This window comes from Hylobates moloch, unplaced genomic scaffold (assembly GCF_009828535.3).
Source record: "Hylobates moloch isolate HMO894 unplaced genomic scaffold, HMol_V3 SCAFFOLD_3, whole genome shotgun sequence".
Taxonomy (NCBI): Eukaryota; Metazoa; Chordata; class Mammalia; order Primates; family Hylobatidae; genus Hylobates; species Hylobates moloch.
The window spans coordinates 110,390,201-110,413,371 of NW_026652278.1; the positions used below are offsets into that span (position 1 = coordinate 110,390,201).

Here is a 23,171-nt window from a genome sequence, read left to right on the forward strand (position 1 = left end):
ATGTTTCTTTCTTATTATTTTTCAAAGTTACTAAATTTTCAAAGGTTACTAAGACTTGAAAGGGATTTCAAATTATTGTACAAGAAAGTGTTTCATGAAGTCTCAGTTGTTTTCATTACATTTTTAAAAACATTTTTGGAGTAGTTTTTCACATAATTACTAAACTCCTTCTCAAAAAGCGGAAATAGAATGGTATAGAAAGTGAATCAATAGGTAAATTTGCTCTTCTCCAAGAGTATATGATTCCCAATGGTCTCACACCAGATTTGCAGAAACCCTGGGAAGTATTTTATTCCTCATAGTCATCTTACCACATGACTGTTTTGATTTTTGGAAAATGCAACTATGAAAATATGCAGTTCTAAAATAATTAATTGCATTGTGGGATCATATATGAATTTTGAAAGGGTTATTTTAATGAGAGCAATTATCATAAGGTTGTTTCTCTAATGAATGTAAAATGTGTATACAATGATAAAATTGACTGTGCCATCGACTTTGCAGAAAAGAAAAAAACCATGTTTTAATTATGGCATAAACATTCAGTACCCGTAATTAAAAACAAACAGCTTGAGTATGTGTTACATAATGTATAGCCAGATGGCAAGAAATGGCAGTGTATGACTTAGGTGACCTCTCCATGGTCTTTGTTCTATAGTATCTACAGAGTTTTATGCAAAGCACAGTGAATATCATGAAATTTTCTGTTAGCCCAAAGTCTTTTTTGTACTAGGGATAGAGAGCTCAATGGACCCCTTTTCCTCTTTCTATCAGTCCCATGTCCTCACACAGATCTGGGAGAAGAAAAGGGAGGGCTTCGAATTTACTATACACCAGTTCATCTGCCAAATACTCTGCCACTTATGCTAGTCAACAAGATAAAAACTTGCTTATTTTAATGCTGCAAACTGACTGTTTTATACTCTTTTCTATTTTTCAGACTGTATTTTCTGTGAGTCCTGATCAAGTGATACAAATGAGCTGCAATGGTGACATAAACTCTGACTGAGATTGGAAAAGTAGCTGGAACACCATCTTCTCTTTTAACTTTTTATGGTGCTTCTATTGGCATAGTTGGGGAAAGTACCTACAACATGAGTTTTATCATGAAGCTTCACAGACACTTTCAAAGAACAGTCATTCTGCTTGCCACTTTTTGTATGGTGAGCATTATCATTTCTGCTTACTACCTGTACAGTGGCTACAAACAGGAAAATGAACTCTCTGAGACGGCTTCAGAAGTTGACTGTGGCGACCTCCAACACCTACCGTATCGGCTAATGGAAGTGAAAGCAATGAAGCTTTTTGATGCCTCAAGGACAGACCCCACAGTCCTAGTATTTGTAGAGAGCCAGTACTCATCTCTTGGTCAAGACATCATTATGGTTCTAGAATCAAGTAGATTCCAGTATCACATTGAAATTGCCCCTGGAAAGGGAGATCTCCCAGTGCTTATAGACAAAATGAAAGGCAAATACATTCTCATTATTTATGAGAATATTTTAAAGTATATAAATATGGACTCCTGGAATCGAAGCCTTCTAGATAAATACTGTGTAGAGTACGGTGTGGGTGTCATTGGATTCCACAAAACTAGTGAGAAGAGTGTACAGAGCTTTCAGTTAAAAGGTTTCCCTTTTTCCATATATGGAAATCTTGCAGTAAAAGATTGTTGTATTAATCCTCATTCTCCATTGCTTCATGTGACCAAATCTTCCAAGCTTGAAAAAGGTTCTTTACCTGGAACTGACTGGACAGTTTTTCAGATTAATCATTCAGCCTATCAACCAGTAATATTTGCCAAAGTAAAGACCCCAGAAAACCTTTCTCCTTCCATCTCTGAAGGTGCTTTTTATGCCACTATCATACATGACCTGGGGCTTCATGATGGAATTCAAAGGGTTCTTTTTGGCAACAACTTGAACTTTTGGCTGCACAAGCTCATCTTCATAGATGCCATCTCCTTCTTATCAGGGAAGAGGCTGACATTGTCCTTGGACAGGTACATTCTTGTGGATATTGATGATATATTTGTGGGAAAAGAGGGAACAAGAATGAACACCAATGATGTAAAGGTAAGTCTCTATTTTCTCAAGTTTCAAAGTTCAGTTCATCTCCCAGCAGGGATACAACTATCCCAGTTTGTACTACAACTGGGTTACCCAGGACATGGGATTTATTGGGAAAGTCTGGGCAATCTAGGATTATCACTCACCCTAAATCAACTAAGAGGATTATATATTTCTATCTGAATCAAGAAAAATAAAGCTTTTACTAAAAGATTGAGTGTAGCAGGATCCTGAAATGGTTTTCTACATGTATTTACAACTAGAGTAGAAGTCATTTTGTTTAATTACTTTCCAGAAACTATCTACCTCAAAAAAAAAAAACTATTACTAATCTCAGACTTAGCTCATTTAAATATGAAATTAAGGTGAATTTGTCTTAATGATAATAAATATTTCCACAAATTTCAAGAAAGACAGATCTCATAGTAGCAAGTTCAGATACTTTTGGAAGTCAAATATGCAATGCATTTTCTCTTATCATGTTTTTCTGAAACTGAAAATCAGTACTACTAAATATGAAGATCAATGACTGTACAAGCATATTTATTCACATATAAACATGAGGATTTAACTTGATTTCAGTGAACACTTCTGACACATATATGAAGCCAATCATGCTGAATTTAAATTGTATTACATTTCTCATGGTGTAAAACTGCTGCCCTTAAACAGAAAACAATTATTTGAAATAGTTTGTCATTATTATGAGTTGATTGTGTTACATAAACAGCTGATTGTTTACTATTACAAAATTTTAAAATTAGTTATCTTCATTTGTCTTAGTTTCCCATTCGAAATGTCATAGGATTCTATCTCTGTTATACTACATATTGATTTCTCACAAAAGGAGGCTTTTGATACATAGTTTTTATTCTACAGCTTTGAGCTTTTGGTAGAATATCTAGAACCAAATCAGATAGCAAAAAATACATCTTGAAAACTTTGTTCTTTTCTCTAGTCACTAAGCATCTGGCAAATAATAAGTAATGTTCATCACACTAGTTAAGTGGGCTAAGAATACCAGAAGGACCATTAAATGTTACTATAAGAGAGTGTGAAGACTGAAAAGAAAAAAAACTTCCATATTCTTGGCATTATTTTAGTCTCTTCCTTTTAGCTAAACAGAAATTAATTAATAAAGAAGCTGTATTTAAGTTTCCATTAAGTCTTTGTACTTACTTTGGAAAATATAGCTAAATTAAAACCAAGCTGGTAGTTTAAGCATTTATTAGGTGTTTGAAGATTACAAGCAATACATAATTCTTGCATTTTTTTTCCATTTCAAAAGATTTTGGGAGAAATGTTTTCAATATGAATATATTTCTGATGTGAAATTGTTTGAAACTGTCAAATATATATTGTTATGGAATTTTAAAATATGGTAAATAAATCCCTGAGTTTTTTATGTAGCCCCCCATTTCCCCTAATATTATACAAAATACAAAATGCCATTTGTGCTCCAGAAGTTAAGCCAGTTTTCAGGGGTATGAAAAATTAGAGGCTTATTGAACACATTAAAGAAAAATTTGGCATGTCTACTTTATGAACTGCTCATATTTAGATAGAAATATATTTTCTAAACTACCTAAATGCTTTTTTAAAAAATATGTTTTGAATAATCTGGGTTTTTTAAATTACTTCTAAATTGCATCTGTGATTGTGTCTCAAAACACTAATTTACTGCAGTTAGTTGCCCTGAGAGTATAAAGTCATTCATGTATTCATTCTGTAACTAGTTATTAAGTGTGTACTACATGTGAAGCACTTTTTGGAACTTACAGATAGAATCTTGAACTGCAGTCCATTCCATAGAAGAGGGGCAGGGGAGAGTAGAGTCACAGGAAAGCACATTGTGCTGAGCATCTATCCTTTCAGTACTTGATATGGCTATATCCCATTCCAGGCATAGAGGCAGACTTTAGGGATACAAAGATAAAGTGTCTCGTGGGGGCGATAAATAGGTAAATAGCTTGCAACATGGTAAGCACAATAGCAAACATATCTACACAGTTTCATATAAATTATGTTGTGGGAAACACTACAGTGTGTACTGTGTACCTGTAACTATTAAGTATGTAGGACAGAGTTCTAAGGCAAGACCAGATTGATGTGATGATTTGGAAAGATGTAGCAGTAATTCAGACAAAGACAGCAATTTCCTGAAACCAGGAAATTGGAGTAAGAATGGAGAAGGAAGGACCAAATTAAGATCTATTTAGGAAGTAAAATTGAACAACTTAGTAATTGGCTGAATGGAAATGACAGACAATATAATCATGACACTAGAATTTGTCATGAAAGAGAATATAAGGATGACATTAGGATTTTTAGCATAGGTGGATAATTGTTGATGATGTCAACAACAATAAGTAAGAGGATCATAGTGAAGATCATTAAAGGTCATAATAAAAATTTCAGTTTTATTAAAGTGCATGTGGGACGCAGAGGCATTTCATAGGTAGTTGCCTCACAGAAAAAGTCTGGGTAGGAAATACAGATTTCAAATCCATCATCCTATAGGGAGACATTCACCGCATGAAAGTGTGTGAGCTCAGCCAGTGAAAAAATGTATAGAGTGATAAGAGAAGATGATCAAATGTAGAATATTGAGGAAAATCACCATTTAGAAGACAAGTAGAGGGAAATATCCCTTGAATAAGAGTTTAAAAGAACAGTCAGAGACCAGGAAGCTGAGATGCTATAGCTTCAGAAAAAGTGTGATCAGCAGTATAAAACCCAATAGCAGGGTCCACTGGGTTAAGGACTGGAGAGTCTCCTTTGGGAAAAGACAAAGATCGCTGGGGACTCTTGCATAATCTATGTGAATGGAATAATAGAGACCGAAGCCCATTTGCAGTGAGTTGCAGTCAGGAGTTAACTAAGGGGGTCAAGATGTGAAGAAAGAGAGTGTAGAGCACTCAGTGGAGAAATATTTGTATGAAGGAAAAAAGAGAAATTAGCTAGAGGGTAGACTGGTTCTAGGAAGACCAACTGTCCTGGTTTGTCCAGGACTGAGAGTATTTTTTGCTAAAACGTGGAGTCCAAGAGTTAGATAGGGTGACCTAACTAAATCAGATAAAGGAAGAAATAATCAAAAATCATGAGGTCTAAAAAAAAATCATAAATTTTGTGATTAAGAGTATCTAATTAGTATAAATGTTTAAATCAATTATTTTATTTAATTATTACCACTTATGAGCAAATATTATATTTTCCCTATTTGAAGTATTGGGAAAATTTAAAAGAATGTGAGAAAATCAAAAGTCACCTAAACTGTTAAGTACAAAATTGGAAGGAGAGTGCAAGACATAAATTTTAACTAGCAAACTAGTCACTGCATGGATGTTATTTTTTTTTCTTATGGGGAACAGAAAATGTGCTTCCTTATTTAATGGGAAGATTTGAATAGCAATGCAATATCAGCTTTACCCACCTAGATGTTGAATAATATGAGCATATTTTAAAGAGCCTCAAAGCCACAGAAGAAACTGTGACATGGCACAAAGTGTTTCATTCTTTGTGCCACAAAAAAAAAAAAAAAAAACAGACCTAAGTGGAGGTCTTCGTTTGTCTAGGAATATGCAAGCTACAAGCCATAGCCTGTAAAGAACCAAACAGGAAAATTGTTTAGATAATTCAAATATTCCTTTAAAAAGGCAGGACAAATTTCAGTGAAATTGAAGTCAGGAAAAGGTGTGTGTATGTGTGTGTGTGTGTGTGTGTGTGTTTGTGCACGGATGCATGCAAACGTGTTCCATTGGACTATTGGATGAGTTTTAGTGATGTTCAAAATTTCAAGTTCCTTGTGATCTACAACCTACCCTCAAACTTCCCGACTAAGGGTTTTGGGAGAGAGAAAGTGATGTTTCTACAATTAAAAAAAGCTTCTACCATTAAAGCTTTTTAACTGGCCGGGCGTGGTGGCTCACGCCTGTAATCCCAGCACTTTGGGAGGGGCCGAGAGGTGCGGATCACGAGGTCAGGAGATCGAGACCACGGTGAAACCCTGTCTCTACTAAAAAAAAAAAAAAAAAAAAAAATTAGCCGGGCGTGATGGCGGGCGTCTGTAGTCCCAGCTACTCGGAGAGGCTGAGGCAGGAGAATGGCGTGAACCCGGGAGGCGGAGCTTGCAGTGAGCCGAGATTGCACCACTGCACTCCAGCCTGGGCGACAGAGCAAGACTCCGTCTCAAAATATATTTTTAAAAAACCATAAAAAAATAAAAAAATAAAGCATTTTAGTTTTACATGAAAGCACTTCATGACCCAGTGAACACTAACAACCCATATGATCGTTTAGGCGCATTAACTCACTCTTGTTGTAAGATCCATTATACCTTTAGACCTACCATTTCATATAACATTTATCTCCCAAGACATCTGAGAAGTCGAATGAGAAGATTCTGGAAAAGGTGGTCTTTCAGGGTTTTGCTGAACTTGCTGTTGAATACTCTCAATGCATAAAAGAGGTTACTTATCACTCCCTCCTGCATCTCTCCCTCTCTCTCTCTCTTCTATTTCTGTAATAGGTACACATTCCTTTCAAACTTTGAGAAAATTCCTAACATTCTTTGGTAAATGAAGAACCTGCCCAGTCACATCTGAGCTTACTGAAGAGGTAACTGTGGCTCCTCCTGGAGCACCTTGTACTTCTTTCTGGAGGTACTCAACAGCCACTTTCCTTTTTTAACTACCCCAGACCTTTCTCACTATTTTCTTGCATTTCAATATACCATAACTTGTCTATTTGTGGATTAGCCCTTAAAAAAATCTACATTTTTAAGGTGGCTCCAGAAGAAAGGGAAGTTCTTAAATTTTTAATACAATGTCATGAGTGGCTATATCATTATTTTCCTCTTTAATGGAAGATCCAAGAGTACCTAGAGAAAAGAAAGTGCTGAAAATAGAAGTGGGAAGCCAGAAAACTGTGAAAAATAAGAGGTATCAAGCTCAGAAGACAAACTGGGCTGACTTTTCAGTCTTGCTTGGGGCTGACTGTGGGAAGCTGTAATTGGAATGTAAAGGTGCGCTCTGTGCTGCTTGATTTCACCACGAATATTCACCACCCCAGCTAAGGGGAAGCCAGAGGCTTCATAAAATCACTAAAAAATAACAAAATACCAAATATTGGGAGGAGGAGGAAAACACAACTGCAATCAATTATTCTGTCATAAGTACACATAAAAGGATAGCAAAAATTTCTCCAGACAGTTCACTATTCACATAGCTCTGTATGAATGTCAAGATCTGTACACTGTACATAGTATTAATGTTTTGTCATTTTTCTCTTAACTCGTATTTCTTGAGTTCCTTTCCATTATATCTGATGTTTCTTATCTCTTATTTACTGATATTCATTTAATTTTATTATGCTATAGAAGCATGTATCTGCTTGATACCAATACTTCAAATTTGCTAGATTTACTTTATAACTAGATACAAGATGCCTCATGTACTTGACAGGAACATATGTTCTCTAATCAAGGTATATCAACACAACCTTGTTAACTACATTTTTCAAATCTGTCTTCTTACTGTATTCTTTTTTGGGGGGTGAGGGAATGGAATGGTTTCCCTGATGCTATCAAAAGAGTTATGTTTAATTTTCCAACTCTGATGGTTGATTGTAAATATTTCCTTGTTCTGAAAATTATTGCATTCTATATTTTGAAGCTACGTTAAGTGCACATATTTTGAAATTGTATTTTAATGTTTTTTCATTCTATGTTATCTTTTTAACTTTATTAATTTTGTTTTGCCTTTGTTTTGCTTAATGCTAATACAGCTATACCAGCTTTCTTTTGATTACTATTTGAGAAATATCTTACCCCTTTTTTATATATTTTTAATCTCTCTCCTATCTTTGCACTGTAAATCAGCTTTCAAAACAGCTCCTAGATGAACTTTGCTTTTTGTCTACTCTGTCAATATTTGTCTTTTAATTAACAAGATCAAACTACATATAGTTAATTGGATTATCAATGTATATGGATTTATTTCAGCTACTTTATTTTGTGCTTCATATTTGCCCCACTTGTTATATTTCTTCTCTTCTTTCTCTCTCTTCCTTTTTACCTTCATTTGCATTGTCAGTTTCTTTCTTTTTTCTATCCATTCCTGGTTTAAATGAATGTATTTTATCTCTTTTTTTTTTTTTAGTAGTTTCTCCAAAAATTTAAACATATGCTCTAAACAAGTGCCAATATCTTCATATCTCAGTCAAAAAGTACAAAGTTCTTTATCTCCAATAATGCTCTCTCTCCTTTGGCGATTTGGTTATTCTCGTTCTAGATGTTAATGTTGTTGTTTAACCCCCAATATTAGGCACTGTTGTTTTTACTACCATCAAAGTTTTATTAGATTTGCCAGATTTCTACTGTTTTCTTTGCCAACGGTTCACCTTTTCTCATCTGATGTGATTCTCAGCTTCTACACCTTACCCCTTTTTGTAAAGAGCAGACAGAGTCATGCCATTGACACATAATTTTGATCATGACCCCCCTCTCCTCAAAACCCTCCAGCAACTTCCAGTGTCTTTATCTCTGCTACATGCCCAGCTCCTTTTCCCTCACTCACTCTACTGCAGCCTCTCTAGTATCCTTGCTGTTCCTCGATCCTGTTTCAGAATTTTGCACTTGCTGTTCTTTCTCCCTAAAGTGTCCTTCCCCCAGATTGGTGCATGGCCCTCTTCTTTGCTTCCTTTAGGTCTTTACTCAAATGTTACTTTCTCATTGAAGTCTTCTCTGACCATTCTCTTTAAAGTTGCAACCTCTAAATCTCCCATCTTTCCCTGAGAGTGTTTTGTTCTGGCACTTATGATCACCAATGATGTGCTAAAACTGGCTCACATTGGCTTATAAGGTCAATTTTGTGCATCTCTTCCTAGCTTTATGGAAGGAGTATTTACACCATAAAATGGACAAATGTGACAAATCTGGGCTTTTTATTCACAGAGACCCACTTGTTAAAGGCTTCACAGCATGCTACCAGACATACCATGTATTTTACTAATTTATTAGATTGGTGCAAAAATAATTCTGGTTTTTGCCACCACTTTGTTATTTGGACTATTAAAATGTAAGCTTTATTAGGGCAAGATTTTTTTCATCTATTTTGTTCACTGATGTATCTCCAGCACAGAGAAATGTGCCTGGTTCAGTATATATTTGTTGAATGAATGAATTGCATTCTTTCTGAAGTATATCCTGTAGACATGATAAAAGAAAAACATCAGCTGAATTAAATTTCAAGGAGTTTAATTGAGCAATGAGCAATTCATGAATCGGGCAGCTTCCCGAGCCACAGTAGGTTCAGAGACTCTAGCACAGCCACATGGTGGAAGAAGATTTATGGACAGAAAAAGGAAAGTGACATACAGAAAACAGAAGTGAGGACAGAAACAGCTGGATTGGTTACAGGTTAGTGTTTGCCTTATTTGAACATAATTTGAACACAATTGACTGGCCAAAACACAGTGATTGGCACAAGTGTAGACTATGGCCTGTTTACACCTCCACTTGTTATAGCTCACAATGTACAGAAAAACCTTTAGGCCGAACTGAAATTATGTAAGGCGGCGGCTTTAGTCTAAACTTTATTTTAAAGACTTCCTTCAATGAAAATCTATTCATGGTAAACCATCTCAGATTTTATGCATTGTAAATGTCTTTACTTTCCCTCATCCTTAAAAGATAGTTTGGTTGAGTTCACAATGCCTAGTTAACAGTTCCCTCATATATATCCATTGCTGTTCATACTGGGAAGATTGGTCCTCCCTGGAAGTCACCTAAACATTTTTGGTAATAGAATGTCCAGTTCCACTGGTCCCTAATAGTTTTATGATTGTCACAATATTAGGCAATTTGAGACCATTCTTCTCTCCCTCCCTCTCCCTCACTCTCTCTCTCTGTTTGGTGGAATACTTATTTCTACATTTGATATAATATGATCATATTAAAAATACACAAGAAAATAAATTACTGTCAATATTATTATCACATTCAAATAGCCATAGTGTGCTAGCAACTATACAACTATATAGTTATTTTAAGGAAATAATTTTATAATTTAACATGGGGAAATCATAAAATAGATTAGCAAAGGGAAAAATCATTTCATATTCATAATCTATTTACTTTTAATATATTGTATTAAATTTGTTGTTACATTGTGAAATGGAATGTTTCTTTACTATTAAGGAGTAATTTGTTATGCAATGACATTCTAAAAGAATGAGTTATAAATTATTTAAAGAAAGCAAAATGCTGTTACTGAACACATGAATATGTAAACAGGATATTTGGTGACTGATTACATTTTTTAAAGGTCTGATGCAGTCTGTGCACAGTGGCTCATGCCTGTAATCCCAGCACTTTGGGAGGCCGAGGTGGTCAGATCACCTGAGGTCGGGAGTTCAAGAGCAGCTTGACCAACATGGAGAAACCCCATCTCTACTAAAAATACAAAATTAGCCAGGAGTGGTGGCACATTCCTGTAGTCCCAGCTACTCCGAAGGCTGAGGCAGGAAAATAGCTTGAACCCCGGAGGTGGAGGTTGCAGTGAGCCGAGATCTCACCATTGCACTCCAGCCCCGGCAACAAGAGCAAAACTCCATTAAAAAAAAAAAAAAAAAAAGGTCTGATGCAATGAATCCAGCCCACACATGATAAGGAGGGCTGTCATAGATGGTACCAAAGCTCAACCAGATAATGATGAGTTCTACGCACTGTAGTAGCAGAAGAATACAAGAGGCAAATTCAGAACAGAGATTTAGGTTCTAGAGATATTAAGAAAATTATGCACATTTACTGTTAAAATAATGTCATAAGATTTCAAAGGATATGCTGATGAATAATGAAACACATTTTTGATAAAGGAAATCAAAAACCTTGGAGAAAATTGTACTATTTGCCAGTTACTGGATTATGTCCTTCTCTTGGTTAAGAGAATTTATTTCTTCTAACATTCCATGTTTCTAGAAAATAAATCAGCATGTAAAAAATCATTTTCGTATCTCTATGCTGATGGTTTAAACCTGTACAAACTGCAGTAAGTTACTCCCAAAATAGGTAACACTTATTGAGCACATACGTTGTTTTAAGTGCTTTGCTTCATCATTTAATTCTCATAGAAATCCTATAAAACAAGGATTATAAGCAGCATCATTTTACATAAAGAAACTGAGGCTGGTAGATTGTGACTAACTTGCCCAAGATCTTACAACTAGTAAGTGGCATTCCTAGAATACAAAATGCAGATCTATCTGGCTCCCAAATCTGAGCTTTTCCACCTCATGTGCTTCACAGTTGTGAGCTTAACACAACTGGTGTTAGGTGGTATCCATAAAAATTTCTTCCTACCAAGCTCTACTTTACGGTAAATTACATCCTATCAGATTCTGTTGTAGTTTGATGGGTTGTATCTGAAGTTTTGCCCTAGATTTACTGATAAGTCTGGAACAAAAATTAGTATTAGTCACTTCTTGAAATGTCTTGGGCTGAAATAAGTTTTGGATGAATTAGAGTGGCAAAGTGACAGCATAGTGACAGGCCCTTCTGGCACTCAATCAATTAAAGAACCAAAATTGCCCATAATTCTGATAATTTCACTTTTCCTATCTGTATGTACTCAGATTTTAAAGTCTGTGTGATGTTGTAAAGTGCTTTATGAAGGCATTCCTAACATTTTTTTAAAGCACACAAACAAAATAGAAAAAGTCAAGGAAATTCTGACATATTGTCACTTAGTCGCTGGGAAACATGAATTAGTAGCTAAAGCACTTTTTTATTCTTAACTTTTATAGGCTTCCATGAATAATGAAACTGTAGACTGAAATATAAAATGGATCTTAAAATCACGATGTTAATATAAAATAAATCATGAGATCTACTTGACATAATTTATAAACTGTTTATAACCAAAGAAATATACCCAACTTATTAAACTTCTAGATTAACTGAAATTTTTAAAATTAAAATTAAAATTTACGTATAAAATACATATTAGAATTTTACCTTAAAAGATTATATGCTTTCTCATTTTAATATTAATAGTTATAATGATTACACATGATTATTAATAGTTATTAGTTACACCAATTACTAAAATAGCTATGTATGGTTTTCTATTGATGCCAAAGCAAATTACCACCAACTTAGTGTCTTAAAACAACCCAAATCTGTCATTTTGCATTTCTGAAGGTCAGACATCCAACATGGGTCTTACTGAGCTAAGTTCAAGATGTCCACAGGGCTGTGTTCCTTCCTGGAGGCTCTAGGGGAGAACCCATCACCTTGCTTTTTCCATCTTCTAGATTCTGCACACATTCCTTGGCTCGTGTTCCCTTCCTTCATCAATAAAGCCAGAAATGCTCTCTGTGCCTTATTTCATAGCCACATCTCTCTCAAACTGGAAAAGGTTCTCTGCCTTTAAGGACCGGTATGGCCCACCTGGATAATCCAGAATAATCTCCCCATATCAAAGTCCTTAACTTAATCACATCTGCAAAATCTCTTTTGCCATGTAATGTTCACATTCACAGGTTCCAGGGATTAGGACATGGATTTCTTGGCGGGGGAGGTAAAGGAGATATTATTCTGTGTACCACAAGCTGTGCTCTTCAGGTAATCATGCTACAATTCTTACAACGACTCAACTCCCACAAGAAACTCTACTACTTTACTACTGTTTTCCTCACTGGGAAATGAAATCTTGATGGCACATACATGCTCAAACAATTACTCTAGATCTCTGAGTCAACAGTAGTTAACTAGGGAAAATTAAATTATTGTGCTGTTAAACGCTTCATATCCCTTACACACAGGAGGTTAACACAGGGGAGCAAGTAACCCTTCCTTCACTTAGGTCTCTTAAGAAATGTACCTCTCCAAAGATTGCTTGGTTGGAGCAGATGTGTGACTATCATCAATTCACTACTTTAGGAGTTTCTAATATTATGTTTCTAGAAGTGCATCAATTATGAGACTAGAGACTGTTTTGAAAGCCAGTTGATTAGGACTACCACGTAGTCACCTAAGCACAGTTTACCATTTTCATTGTTACCATTTCATTATACTTTTATTTTTCTATTTTGTTCTCTTTGATTTATGTTTCTGCATCCACCTCAGTTTCAGTGCCCTTATTGTATTGGCCTTTCCCCCTTTGGAATTTCTATTCTAACTACCCCAACCTAAAAACAACAATGGTGTTTTATCTGTTCATCCCTTCTGTCTTTATCTCCCCTGCTTTGATATCCTGGTGCCTGGTGCAGTAATGTAACTTGTTTTCCCCCTTCATACATACATCTTTATTTTATGTAACTACTTATCTCTATTTTTTTCTCTGACTATATAAACTGAGTAGAATCAGATTTCTGGGAAAGAAAAACATTGCATGTAGAAATTAGACCAACTGGTTGAGGCATTGAACAAAGATCTATCCTCAAAAATAATAATAATAAGTCCTTCACTATTCTTTTGGATTAAAATATATATTTTATATATATAATATATAAAATATTATATATATTTTATATATTATATATACTATATATATAGTATATATAGTATATATAATATGTTGTATATATATATTATATATATGGTGCTAGAACAACATATAACAGAGCCATTTTTATCTAAGAATCCTAAGAGACAAAGTATTTGAGTTCACAGAGAAAGACAACTTACTTGATATTCTTGAATAAATGAATTCAAGTGGTTTTGACAATAAAATGAAGATTAGAGCTGCTGCCAATGGGGTAATGAATAGTTATATCCTGCCAAACTCAGATTTCTGATATGCTGAAAAATACTTCTAGGAAATTTTGTATAACATTTAACAAAAATTATTTGACAATATTTTCAGGAAAAAGACATTATAATGAAAACTCATTTTAACTCTAGTGTGATTGATTTAAAAAAGTAAGTTAGGTTAATATTCAAAGGATCTCGACATAATTTGCTAATCTGCTCTAGAAATGCAACAAGTATTTAAAGGAAGTACAGGGAGAAAATACTTTCCCAGTCTATGTCATTTCTTATGTGATACAGGGACACTGTCATTGCTCTAACTGAGGGGCAAATGAACAATGGAAAACTAAAGACGCACTTTTCCTTCTTGCTAGGACTGTCCTGCTAGAAGCATATCTCCAATAGCATTGTCATTTGCACTTTGCAAGAACTAATTAGTACTCAGTCACCAGTCTCAAAGAAGACACAGCTGTTCATTGTATTCAAAAAAGTTATGTTTACCTAAGTGGAATCTATCTTTAAGGATGCCAGTGGCAAGAGGCTGTTCATCAAACTTCAGAATAGTTCAGAGCCTCTGAAGAGGCCTAGGAGGGCCTATGTTCACTGCTCCGTACTTAGAAATTGACACAATGTCAGTGTGGGGGGTGGGGGTGATGGGAGGAAGAGCATCAGGACAAATAGCTAATGCATACTGGGCTTAAAACCTAGGTGACGGATTGATAGGTGCAGCAAACCACCATGGCACACGTATACCTATATAACAAACCTGCACGTTCTACACATGTATCCTGGAACTTAAAGTAAGTAAATAAATAAATAAAAAGAAAAAAGAAAAAAAGAAAAGAAATTGACACAATTTCAATGCAACATCCTCAAAAGCAAGGAAAGTCTATGAGAGTAATTAATTATCTTTGTTTTCAAGCCATCAGCAGATTTCAGATTATTTCCCTGTTGTAACTGAATGTCTCTAAGGAGCAAAGTTATTACTTAATTAAAACTAATCCTTCTGGTCACTTACGTATGACATAGTCAACAGCTTATACCTGATCTTTTTTTTTTTTTTTTTTTGAGGCAGAGTCTTACCATGTTGCCCAGGCTGAACTTGAACTCCCGGGCTCAAGCTCAGCCTTCCAAGTAGTTAAAACCACAGGCCCATGCCAGCACACCCAAGTATACCTGTACTTTTGTTGTTGATGAACCTAAAACACAGATATTACTGGGCACCAGTGATGAATCTACTGTTAACTTGTAAATGAACAGAAAGCAAAGTCCTACTGTATTTTTTTAAAGAAATGGTCCAAGAATTTGTCACTAGTTTCCTCTTAATCATTCTTTTACTCTGTGATGTTCAGATGCATTTAATCACTTATCAATATAAGACAATTTTCATGAGTTTCCAAACTACGGAAAAGCCAAGAAAAATCACTTTAAATGTTTGCTTAAAAATGCAGATTCCCCAATTCCACACTCAAAGATTTTTGTCTTGGTAGATCAGGGGGAAGCGAGGGGCCCAGATCACCTAGATGATTCTAATACAGGTAGGAGAAATGCATATTTGGGGAAACATGAGTTTAAATAGACTACATTTGATATTATTGTAAAATACGAAGACCTGGGTCCTATTATTTTTCCCTGTAGAAAGTATGTTAAAATCATGTTGTATAAAAATATTTAATTTTACATATGTAAGCAAATATATAATGGAAAGAGGTCACAATAGAATTAATAGTTTTGTGACTGAGTTTAATCTGATGCTGGAAGAGTTCTTATATTTAGTTATTTTGAACCATATACCAGGGCAGTGTGATAATATTTTGGCAAATATGTGTACATGTGAGACTGCCTATGGAGATCAGTAGAGTGGATTTTACACGAAGGGACAAGAAACAGAAGATTGAAGAAAGTAATTCCAATAAGTGGATGACTTGTTCGTATTGCCTAGTAAGAGGACACTGGATAATTTTGACAAAGTAATGAAAGGTACATTGCTTCTGTGATCTTTCAGGAACCTGTACATCAGATCAGTCAGAAGAAAGATTCCAGTAGAGAAGGTTATGATCAGGAGGTGTAAGAATTAGGATAGAGAAATGGGAATTGTTTTCCTAAAGGGGAAGGAACAGAGAGAGAGAGGTTAATTATACTTCATGTTTAATTGAATGTGCTTCTAATGAAATATCAAAGAAATTACAAAAGAGATCTGAGGTTGAATTATATAGGTGGGATAGAGTACCCCATTAGGTGATTTTTTAAAATGTTAGCAAGAGAAGTAATTTTGAATGAAGAAATTTTACCTTGGGAAGCTTTAAACATTTGCCTTTGAGAAACTACAATTAGAGTGAGCCCTGTTTGGGGTTTTTTGTCCACATGTCCAAAATGAAAATAAATGTTTATTGTTTTAAATATATAAACAATCCATGCACTTTGTAATGAAAATAATTAATATAGAAAACTACAAAGAAGAAAGCAAAAAGCAATTCTCTCCTCAGTCTCTCTACACGCTGGATTTAGTCAATCTTTAATGTTTGCAAATCTAATAGGTAAAATTTTTAATTTCATTCATTTTTTGTTATTTGTATTTGTAAGAAAGAGTTAATATGGACACTTATGTTTATTGTCCATTTGTATTTCCCTTTTGAGAATTGTTTCTTGTCAATCGTTTTCCATTGGGGTGTTTGTTTTTGACCAATCAGTTATTATTTTTTCTCTTATTTCACACTCCATAAATGGAACAGCATGTTCCTTTGTTGTTATTTAACCCTTCTGTATTTATATTCCCAGAAAGTTTTAATTCTTACAAATTAAGTTTAAAAGGTTTTATTAATATCATAGAGGGGGAAGGCTGATACAACCTCTTTCAAAAGATACCAGGTTGTAGCACCTGGCACAGTGTTCCTGCAGTGAGCAACTTACTGAAATGTGTACTCTCAGAGCTCATTTCTCCCCTGCAAAGATGGCAATGAAATAAGAATGCAGCGAACCTGTGAGTGTGAAAGCACTTTACAAATCATAAATCTTTATCTCTGGGTTTGTTTCTTTTCCTGGGATTAGACAACTAGATTTAATCATTGCTAAGGTCTCGACCAGTTCTAACTCTGTGAAATTCTTTAAAACATTACTAAGGAAAGTCCAGCACCAATTGACTTGAGCAGAGTAATTATATGGTGAAATAGGGTGAACAGAACACTGCTTCTGAGAATTAGGATTCCCATCCTTCCTCCACATGGTATGCTTTACATAAAAGCCCCACTGAATGCATGTGTGAGAAGGCTGGTTGGCCTCCCTGACTTCTGGTGAGCTGAGAATTTCAAGACTCTCTGGTTTCCCTGAATAACATTATCCATCTGGTATATAACTTGTTTAAAAGATTCTGTAGGTATTCATATGATTACTCCCTGCCGTCTATTATGTTGATACAGTCCATAAGCTTACTTTTAATTTGAAACAAATTTCCCAGCCTGTGGTTCTTATCAAATCTGTCATCAATGTGTTCAACCGTCAATTCTGTAGACCTCAACCATTCTTTTTTTTTTTTTTTTTAATACTTTAAGTTCTAGGGTACATGTGCACAATGTGCAGGTTTGTTACATATGTATACATGTGCCACGATGGTGTGCTGCACCCATTAACTTATCATTTACATTAGGTATATCTCCTAATGCTATCCCTCCCCACTCCCCCCACCTCATGACAGGCTCTGGTGTGTGATGTTCCCCTTCCTGTGTCCAAGTGTTCTCATTGTTCAATTCCCACCTATGAGTGAGAACATAAGGTGTTTGTTTTTTTGTCCTTGTGATAGTTTGCTGAGAATGATGCTTTCCAGCTTCATCCATGTCCCTACAAAGAAAATGAACTTATCTTTTTTATGGCTGCATAGTATTCCGTGATGTATGTGTGCCACATTTTCTTAATCCAATCTATCATTGATGGACATTTCGATTGGTTCCAAGTCTTTCTATTGTGAATAGTGCCGCAATAAACATACGTGTGCATGTGTCTTTATAGCAGCATGATTTATAATTGTTGACCTCAACCATTCTTATCTTGACTTTCATATTTTCTTATAACTTTTATTTCAGCTTCAAGGGTACATGTGCAAGTTTGTTATATGGTATACTGCATGTCACAGGGGTTTGGTGTAGAGATTATTTCACCACTCGGGAAATAAGCATAATACCCAATAGCTAGTTTTTTGATCCTCACCCTCCTCCTACCCTCCACCATCAAGTAGGTGCTGTTGTTTATTGCCCTCTTCTTTGCTTTCATATGTACTCATTGTTTAGCTCCCATTAATAAGTGAGAACATGCAGTATTTGGCTTTCTCTTCCTGCATTAGTTTGCCTAGGATAATGGCCTCCAGCTCCATCCATTGGGGTGTTCTACAAAGGACATGACCTAGTTCTTTTTCATGGCTGCATGATATTCCATGGCATATATTTACCACATTTTCTTAATCCAGTTTACTACTTATGGGAATCTAGGTTGATTCCATGTCTTTACTACTGTGAATAGTGCTGCCATGAACATGCACATGCATGTGTCTTTAAGGTAGAACAATTTATATTCCTTTGAGTATATATCCAATAATACGGTTGCAATGGTAGTTCTATTTTAAGTTATTTGAGAAATTGCCAAACTGCTTTCCACAGTGGCTGAACTAATTCACATTCCCACTAGCACTGTATGTCATCTTTTCTCTACAACCTCACCAGCATCTTTTATTTGTTGACTTTTTAAGAATAGCCATTCTGACTGGTGTGAGATGGTATCTCATTGTGGTTTTTATTTGCATTTCTCTTATGATTAGGGATGTTGAACATTTTTTATATGAAGATCAGATGGTTGTAAGTATGAGGCTTTATTTCTGGGTGCTCTAACCTGTTCCATTGGCTTATCTGTCTGTTTTAGTACCAGTACCGTGCTGTTTGGGTTGCTATAGCCTTTTAGTATTGTTTGAAGTCAGGTAATGTGATACCTCCAGCTTTGTTCTTTTTGCTTAGGATTGCTTTGGCTATTCGGGCACTTTTTTTTGTTTCATATGATTTTTAGAGTTTTTTTTCTAATTCTGTGAAGAATATCATTGACAGTTTGATAGAAATAGCACTGAATCTGTAAATTGCTTTGGGCAGTATGGCCATTTTAACAATATTGATTCTTCCTATTCATGAGCATGGAATGCTATTCCTTTCTTTGTGTTATCTTTGGTTTCTTTCAACAGTGTTGTATAATTCTCCTTGTAGAAATCTTTGACCTCCCTAGTTAGCTGTACTCCTAGGTATTTTGGTTTGTGAATGGCTATTGTGAATGGGATTGTGTTCTTGATTTGGCACTCAGCTTTGATGTTGTTGGTATACAGAAATGCTACTGATTTTTGTACATTGACTTTGTATCTTGAAATTTTGCTGAAGTTGCTCATTAGATCTAGGAGTTTTTAGGCAGATACTGGGTTTTTCTATATATAAAATTATATCATCTGCAAACAGAAATAGTTTGACTTTCTCTCTTTGTATTTGGATGCCTTTTGTTTTTCTATCTTGCCTGATTTCTCTGGATAGGATTTCCAGAGAATATGTTGAATAGGAGTAGTGACAGTGGGCATCCTTGTTTTGTTCCAGTTGTCAAAGGGTATGCTTCCAGCTTTTGCCTGTTCAGTATGATATTGGCTGTGGGTTTGTCATAGATATCCCTTATTATTCTGAGGTATGTTCCTTCAATGCCTAGTCTGTTGACGGTTTTTAACATGAAGGAAGTTGAATTTTATCGAAAGCTTTTCTGCATTAATTGAGATAATCATGTGGTTTTTGTTTTTAATTCTGTTTACGTGATAAAACACATTTATTGATTTGCATATATTGAACCAACCTTACATCCCAGGGATAAAACCTACTTGATTGTGATGGATTAGCTTTTTGATGTGTTGCTGGATTTGATTTGCTAATATTTTGTTGAGGATTTTTGCTTCTGTGTTCATCCAGGATATTGGCCTGAAGTTTTCTTTTTTACTGTATCTCTGCCAGGTTTTGGTATCAGAATGATGCTGGTCTCATAAGATAAGTTAAGGAGAAGTCCCTCCTCAATTTTTTGGAATAGTTTCAGTAGGAATGGTACCAGTTCTTCTTTCTATGTCTGGTAGAATTCAGCTGTGAATCCATCTGGTCCTGGGCTTTTCCTGGTTGGTAGGCTTTTTATTACTGATTCAATTTCAGAACTCATTATTGGTCTGTTCAGGGTTTCAATTTCTTCCCGGTTGAATTTTGGGAAGTTGCATGCTTCCAGAAATTTGTCCATTTCTTGTAGGTATTCTAGTTTTTGTGGATAGAGGTGTTCTTAATAGTCTCTGAGGGTTTTTTGTATTTCTGTGGAGTCAGTGGTATTGTCCACTTTGTCATTTCTGATTCTGCTTACTCGGATTTCTCTCTTTTTCTCTTTATTTGTCTAGTTAGCTATTGATCTTATTTATTTTTTCAAAAAACTAACTTCTGGTTTTGTTGATCTTTTACATGCTCTTTTATGTCTCAATTTTATTCATTTCATTTTTTCACATCTCAGTTTCATTCAGTTAAGTTCCAATATTAGTTATTTCTTGTCTTCCGCTACTTTTGCAGTTGGTTTGCTATTGTTTTTCCAGTTCATCTAGGTGTGATGTTACATTTAAGATATTTCTAACTTTTTATGTGATGTTACATTTAAGATATTTCTAACTTTTTATGTGGGCATTTAATGCTAAAAACTTTCCTCTTAACACTGCTTTAGCTGTATCCCAGAGATTCTGATAGGTTGCATCTTTGTTCTCATTATTTTCAAATAGTTTCCTAATTTCTGACTTAATTTCATTGTTTACCAAGAAGTCATTCAGGAGTAGGTTGCTTAATTTTCATGTAATTGTATGGTTTTGAATGATCTTCTTAGTATTGATTTCTATTTTTATTGCACTGTGGTCTGACAGCTTGGTTGGTATGATTTCAGTTTTTTAAATTTTGCTGAGAATTGTTTTATGGCCAACTGTATGGTTGATTTTAGACTATATGCCATGTGCAAATGTGAAACATGACATTCTGTTGGTTTTGGGTGGAAAGTTCTGTAGATATCTATTAGGTCCATTTGGTCAAATGTCAAGTTTAGGTACTGAATATCTTTGTTAGTTTTCTGCCTCAATGAAGTCTCCCATTATTACTATGTGGTTATCTAGGTCCCTTCATAGATCTCTAAGAACTCATTTTGTGAATCTGGGTGCTCTACTGTTAGATGCAAATATATTTAGGATAGTTAACTCCTCTTGAATTGAACCTTTTATCATTAGGTAATACCCTTCTTTGTCATTTTTGATCATTGTTGGTTTAAAGGCTGTTTTGTCTGAAATAAGAATAACAACTCCTGCTTTTCTTGTTTTCTGTTTGCTTCACAGATCTTTCTCCATCCCTCACTTTGAGGCTATGGGTGTCACTGCATGTGAGATGTGTCCTTGAAGACAGCATACAGTTGGGTCTTGCTTCTTTTTTTTTTTTTTTTTTTGAGACGGAGTCTTGCTCTGTCGCCCAGGCTGGAGTGCAGTGGCACAATCCCGGCTCACTGCAAGCTCCACCTCCCGGGTTCATGCCATCCTCCTGCCTCAGCCTCCCAAGTAGCTGGGACTATAGGCGCCCACTACCACGTCCGGCTAATTTTTTGTATTTTTTTTTTTAGTAGAGACGGGGTTTCACCATGTTAGCCAGGATGGTCTCGATCTCCTGACCTCGTGATCCACCCGCCTCGGCCTCCCAAAGTGCTGAGATTACAGGAGTGAGCCACCGCGCCCGGCCGGGTCTTGCTTCTTTATCAAACTTGCCATTCTGTGCCATTTAATTGGGGAATTTAGCCCATTTATATTCAAGGTTAATACCGATATGTACAAGTTTGATCCTCTCATTGTGTTTTTGGTGGGATATTATGCATATATGATTGTGTAGTTGCTATATAGTATAATTACATGTGTTTTTGTGGTGGCCAGCAAAAGACTTTCATTTCCATATTTAGCACTCCTTTAAGGACTTCTTTTTTTATTATTATACTTTAAGTTCTAGGGTACATGTACACCATGTGCAGGTTAGTTACATATGTATACCTGTGCCATGCTGGTTTGCTGCATCCATTAACTCATCATTTACATTAGGTATTTCTCTTAATGCTATCCCTTCCCCATCCCCCCACCCCATGACAGGCTCTGATGTGTGATGTTCCCCGCCCTGTGTCCAAGTGTTCTCATTGTTCAATTCCTACCTATGAGTGAGAACATGTGGTGTTTGGTTTTCTGTCCTTGCGATAGTTTGCTCAGAATGATGGCTTCCAGCTTCATCCATGTCACTACAAAGGACATGAATTCATCCTTTTTTATGGCATAGTATTCCATGGTGTATATGTGCCACAATTTCTTAATCCAATCTATCACTGATGGACATTTGGATTGGTTCCAAGTCTTTGCTATTGTGAATAGTGCCACAATAAACATACATGTGCGGTGTCTTTATAGTAGCATGATTTATATTCCTTTGGGTATATACCCACTAATGGGATGGCTGGGTCAAATGATATTTCTAGTTCTAGATCCTTGAGGAATCACCACACTGTCTTCCACAATGGTTGAACTAGTTTACACTCCCACCAACAGTGTAAAAGTGTTATTTCTCCACATCCGCTCCAGCACCTGTTGTTTCCTGACTTTTTAATGATTGCCATTCTAAGTGGTGTGAGATGGTATCTCATTGTGGTTTTGGTTTGCATTTCTGTGATGACCAGTGATGATGAGCATTTTTTCATGTGTCTGTTAGTTGCATAAATGTCTTCTTTTGAGAAGTGTCTGTTCATATCCTTTGCCCACTTTTTGATGGAGCTGTTTGATTTTTTTCTTGTAAATTTGTTCAAGTTCTTTGTAGATTCTGGATATTAGCCCTTTGTCAGATGGGTAGATTGCAAAAATTTTCTCCCATTCTGTAGGTTGCCTGTTCACTCTGATGGTAGTTTCTTTTGCTGTGCAGAAACTCTTTAGTTTAATTAGATCCCATTTGTCTATTTTGGCCTTTGTTGCCATTGTTTTTTGTGTTTTAGTCATGAAGTTAAGGACTTCTTTTAAGGCAGGTCTGGTGGTAACAAATTCCCTTAGTATTTGTTTGTTTGCAAGGGATCTTATTTCTCTTTTGCTTATGAGGCTTAGTTTGGCTGGATATGAGTTATTGGTTGGATTTTCTTTTCTTTAAGAATACTGAAATTGGCCCCCAATCTTTTCTGGCTTGGAGGGTTTCTTCTGAAAGGTCTGCTGTTAGCCTGATAGGTTTCCCTTTGTGGGCGACCTGCTCCTTCTCTCTAGCTGCCTTTAATACTTT

At 35.6% G+C, this 23,171-nt stretch overlaps 1 protein-coding gene across 4 annotated transcripts in view; it reads left to right on the forward strand.

Moving 5' to 3' along the window:
• Positions 1 to 1,022: 1,022 nt before the first annotated feature.
• LOC116463311 (bifunctional heparan sulfate N-deacetylase/N-sulfotransferase 3) overlaps positions 1,023 to 23,171 on the forward strand; it is a 194,730-nt gene continuing 172,581 nt past the window's right edge. For 3 of the 4 annotated variants that reach the window (XM_032146354.2, XM_032146350.2, XM_058436695.1), the window contains exon 1: positions 1,023 to 2,075. In XM_032146354.2, coding sequence (XP_032002245.1) covers positions 1,095 to 2,075 — 981 coding nt within the window. In that variant the 5' untranslated portion in view covers positions 1,023 to 1,094. The remainder of the gene's footprint in view (positions 2,076 to 23,171) is intronic. The other variant, XM_058436697.1, reaches the window with a different exon arrangement.